Source organism: Lolium rigidum, chromosome 1, assembly GCF_022539505.1.
Source record: "Lolium rigidum isolate FL_2022 chromosome 1, APGP_CSIRO_Lrig_0.1, whole genome shotgun sequence".
NCBI classification, from domain to species: Eukaryota; Viridiplantae; Streptophyta; class Magnoliopsida; order Poales; family Poaceae; genus Lolium; species Lolium rigidum.
Genome location: NC_061508.1, coordinates 71,761,241 through 71,766,417, shown reverse-complemented (window position 1 = coordinate 71,766,417; position 5,177 = coordinate 71,761,241). Strand labels below are relative to the sequence as shown.

The 5,177-nt window shown below is 42.5% G+C and overlaps 1 protein-coding gene across 1 annotated transcript; it reads right to left on the bottom strand.

The window, feature by feature from the left end:
• Positions 1-2,989: 2,989 nt before the first annotated feature.
• On the bottom strand, positions 2,990-4,475 carry LOC124675534 (probable WRKY transcription factor 70). Its single transcript, XM_047211618.1, has 3 exons — positions 3,790-4,475; positions 3,607-3,714; positions 2,990-3,464 (listed from the first exon to the last, which is right to left on the bottom strand). The coding sequence occupies exons 1-3, from the start codon at positions 4,158-4,160 to the stop codon at positions 3,026-3,028; spliced, it is 918 nt and encodes a 305-aa protein (XP_047067574.1). The 5' UTR covers positions 4,161-4,475; the 3' UTR covers positions 2,990-3,025.
• Between the last annotated feature and the right edge of the window lie 702 nt (positions 4,476-5,177).

Below are 5,177 nucleotides of genomic sequence, written 5' to 3'. Positions count from 1 at the left end.
TGTTAGTGAGTTATGGAAAAACAACTAAGTTTAATGAACTACCTAGGTGAAATTGGTATTGCTTGGATTATGTTGAGTGGTTACACCGGAGTCATGTCTATGGCGGTCGTGTGTATCACACTTGTGGACGGCCATAGACAACCTTGCTCATTAGCTTACCGTACAACCACATGCTATATGGGCTCTGGCTTGACAGAGTACGTTGTGAGAACCCGGATCCTACATGACAGATGATGTAGGGGATTGTAGGTTGGTACGGGTCCGTAGAGAAAGTTCTGGGGGATTTCTTCGGAAAAGTCTCGTCCTAGTCAACATATGTCCATTTGAGCAAAATGTGCATCATGGAAGAAGAGCAGACTAGGTCATGTGGGTAAATTTGTACAACCTCTGCAGAGTGTTAATCTAAGTACTTAGTCGTGTCCCCGGTTACGGATAATTTGAGCGAACTGACAAGGCACCTGTTCGAAAGTCTCCTCACCCCAACTTCTTAAATAAAGCTTGATGAGTGAACAAGGTTATGACAATTGGTGTAAGTGACTATCGGCTAGTAGGTCCCGTGCCATGTCTATGGTCTGAGTCTACAAGGGTAGTTCGCCCAAACCAAGTTGATCGTGGGTAGGAGGATTCACCGGGGATTTACCGGTGGTTTCTAGGTTCATTGATTTCTATCAATGTTACCGCTTAATTAGTATGAAAGAAAATGATTTGACAAATGATAGGAGAAAACTGGCTTTATGCAAATATGTCTGAACTCTACCAGCCAAATATACACTTAAGTTTTAGGTTGTCATTTGAGTTCACTATAGTGTCATCTTGCCAATACAATTCAAATGTATTGACCATTCGTGGCTGTAACTTTTCATGATGCAGATGTTTTGAAAGACGAGTGAGTTACGATGGTTAGGGTTACGAGTTTATCCTCAACATGCTCGCCTGTGGCACATGAAGATGAAGGAATCCACGATGTCTATGTTTATTCGTTGTGAAACTCTGATGATATGCTAGTTTTGTGCTACGCAATTTGTAATCCTTTATGTAAATTCTGGATCATACAATGTAATAAAGACCTTTGTTTCATGGTATTACATCTTGTACTGTGTGTGCTAGCGATTGATCCAGGGACTAGCACAGATACGCACAGAGATCGGCACCTTAAAAGGTGAGGTCGCTACATAAAAGATTTCAAAACAAACCAAAATTTAGGAGAAACCTTACTTCCTTTATTAGTAGGTATAGATATAGATTGTGCTGCATACTTGGATCCATATGCATCATTAGATACCTCTCTAGCTATATACAACTTTCTACACTAAACTACATACTACCTCCATCCTAAAGGTCAAGACCTTAAAAAAAGTCTAACCAAGTAAAGTTTGATCAAACTTTTAAAATAATTTATTAATAAATATAATATTTTGTAGATACCGAACGAAAATATATTTTACTATCTATTTAATAATATTACTTTTGTATTTTGCATGTTAATGATTTTTGGTAAAGCTAAGTTAAACTTGACATAGTTTGTTTTATAAAAATAATATAATCCTTAAGTTTTGCAAAAACTACAAACGGAGGCCGAGCTACATGTAGCCCTCTATTTTCAAAAATTTGAAAAACATAATTTCAAGTTTTTTAAGAAAATCTAAAAACAAATCCTGAATGTAAACAATGATGAAATCTACAAACGTGCAAAATTTTAATGTAAAATTCTTTGTATTGTAGACTACACAAAAATAACAAAATCTGACATGTTTTATAGTTTTCAAATGTGCACTATTCACTATTTTCGGATCCACACATTTGTCTTTTTTGTGTAGCCTAATGTACTAAGAATTTCACATTAAGATTTTGTATGTTTATAGATTTCATCATTGGCTACATCTAAGATTTTTTTTAGAATTTTTTAAAACTTAAAAGCATGATTTCCGAATTTTTTTTAAATTAAGATCTACATGTAGCTCGGCCTCCATTTGTCCACTCTCTTAAGTTTTGGGATGAAGTTAGTATATACTACGCATATAAATTAGGTAGGTAAGCAGATACATGCATGTAGATTGATAGGCAGTTGCAAACATCACTTATCCAAGGATATAGACATATATAATTACATGAGCATGTAGGACAAACTTGTGGCGGCTGTGGGTCAAACTACTTTTTGTAAGTCCCAATTCAGCTAATTGTTGTCATCACGTCACACGTAATACTGTATATACTATATACGTACCACTAGTGGTCATTAAATAACTAGCTAGTTGTTTCCTGTTGCATGTACCAGATACAACTAACAATATGATTCCAGATCTAGCAGTAGATACTCCACATTTTTTAAGTTCTGTTTTTATGTACATTTTATTATAAATTTATATCACCTATGAGCCAAAACAACATCTACATCTCCTAGTACTCTTCATTATGTGGGTACTAATTGGCACTACAGTACATACCTCTGTCCAGCAATAGTGGGCAATAGTATAGTTCTCTACCTTTGACGATGATAATGCAAAGAAAAATATAGGTGATTTTTTTTCCAATAATAGCCATTTTATATTACTTAAAAGTACACCAAGCTTTTTTATAATTGAGATAGTACACCAAGCCTCTTTATAACCAAGATGCACACAGCCGTACCAATTTATAGGTAATGTGTGTGAAAGATAATGTGTCTTATGATTTGCGGATTACTGCATACGAGTTTTGCGGTATCGGGTAATGTGATGTATGCTAAAGATGCTCAAATGGCGTGGTACCGAGTTATGGGGTGTATGTTAAAGATGCTCAAAGGCGACTGTCCTGATGCTTGGCATCTTCATTTAAAATTATGGTTGTGTGCGCATTTTCAGGATATTTAACGACCTCTAAACAAAAGATGTGGATCCATAAACATCACGATCAACCATACTTGTACAAACAAATTGAGATATGATTCCGTAACTCGTTACTCAACAGGAAAAAACAAAGCCGACCGATCAAATCGACAGTAATTAAACCAGACCGGCCTGCACACGTGATCTGAATTTTATCAATTTTACCAGTCTCCATACTTTAGGAGCCCATGCGCTTGCGAATCTATCGCCCAACCCGGCGTCTCCAAATCGAACGGTGAAAACCCAGCCACATCCAACAGCTGCCCATACGCGTTCAGCTCTGCGTCTGCGGCCAAGTCTCCCGCCATGTCCAGCAGGTTGCAGTTGCTCTCGACGGACGCCGTCCTGTTGTGGTGGTGGTCAACGACAGCCGAAGTGCAAGTCACCGAGATGTTGCTGCACTGGCTGTCGCTCCGTGCAAGCTCGTCGGCGCCGCTCCCTGCTCCGACCACGGCGGCGCAGGGCTTGCATGTGTGTTGGCCGTAGTAGACTACGGCGTACATGGCGGGGCCATCGTCGGCGGCACCCTCCTCTTGCTGCTGCACCGTCTTTGTTGCTTTGCAGCCGTTTTCTTTCATGTAGGTGCACTGGTAGTAGTTCCTGCTTAATTATCAGTGAAACGTCATCATTAATCTTTTTTTGGAGGGGAACATCATCATTAATCGGGGTATAAAAGTTGACTGTTCTGCATCTCGATCGCTTAGTGGATGTATGAAATAAAAACTATGCATGTACTACATACCTTGGGTACATTGCGTTGTTGATGGGCTTCTGTCCATACTTCCTCCATTGGTGGCCGTCGTAGTCGGGGACAGGTGTTTCAAGTTTCACAGAGTCATCGGCTAATCTCCTGCTTAAAAAAGACAAATGTTCATGTAAGCCGAGACCAATTGAATCATAGTAGTACGTGTACGTTCTCCTTTACCTCCTTCTCTTGCGCTGCTTGGCATTGTTGGCGTCGCCGGATAGGATCTTCCTGACTATCCTCTTGTGATCGACCGCATCCTGGCCAGGAGAACGATCAAGCCGAACAAGCTCAAGCTCGGCCGTGGCCTTGGCTGAGGAACGGTCAAGCCGAATAAGCTTGAGCTCGGCTATGGCCTTGGTTGAGCAGTCCAGTATGCTCTCGAACATGTCGGGGACGACCTCAGCACTGTCGACGCCAGCTAGCTGGAGCGCCGGGAGCACGACGGCGCGCAGCAGCGCAACCAGGGACTGCTCCCTGGCCATCTCCGTCAGTGCCGCCCCCAACCGGTCGTCGTTGCTGCTGCTGCTGCTGATCTTGCTATGCTCCATGTCCGTCTCAACTAGTAGCTAGATTCTACTTACTATATATGTCCAGGCCATCAGGAACCACCCGCGTAAACTAACTGCTATGATGCAGATGAAAATTGTGCCCTGATTATAGTATAGTCGATCGGCCGCGTGCATGCACATGGGGTAACTGATATAACAATATACCTAAATAATTTAGATCCATGATACCATGGGCGGCCCCAAAAACCATGGTTTCGCCCCCTCCAACAATTTGAGCAGGTGGTTCTAGCAGCACTAATGATTGCAGAGATTCATTTGTTTATGGAATGCAGAGACTAATTGACAATGACAGCATGATTTTGGAAGCGAGATTTGTAACTGATGCATCTTGACGTACAAGTACAACCCTCCCAGTTCCGCTGTCTGGACGGCCGAGGGAGGTGGAGGCTTGGAAGCTGGTGGTGGACTGCACCAGCGAGGGTGTGCTTTTCGTGGAGGCCGACGCCAATGTGAGGCTTATTTTTTTGAGAGTACGGAACTGCGTACCTTAGTTTCATAGAAGGCAGAAGATGTTTTACAAGAATGACAAAGACGCTGTGACAACGTTTGTCAAAGCAAACCACACCTCGGACACACACACACCTACAACTAATGCACCACTCTCGCAAACAGACTACACCCTCCTAAGCCCGCCTTGGACCACTGCTCCCAATCCGGATAGATTTGCTCGATTAGCCACTCCTCTGTGAACTGGGCTCTAGGGTTGGCAAAGGCACTCGCCTCGCCTTTCTTTGTTTCCAAAGCCTCCAACTGACCAAGATCACACAAGTGTCAAAGGCCCTCAACTCTCTCTTCCTAAAACTCTTCCTTGTCTCAAGCCACCATTCCTTCCATCTATCATGAGCCCGCGGGCTGGCCACTTCGATTCCCATCATACCCAGACATCGAGACCAAACTTGTCTGGAGTAGACACACCCAGCCAGGATATGATCAACGGAGTCCACCTCCCGCAGACATGTGTAGCAAGCCGAGACACTGTCCTGCAAGCCATGCCTT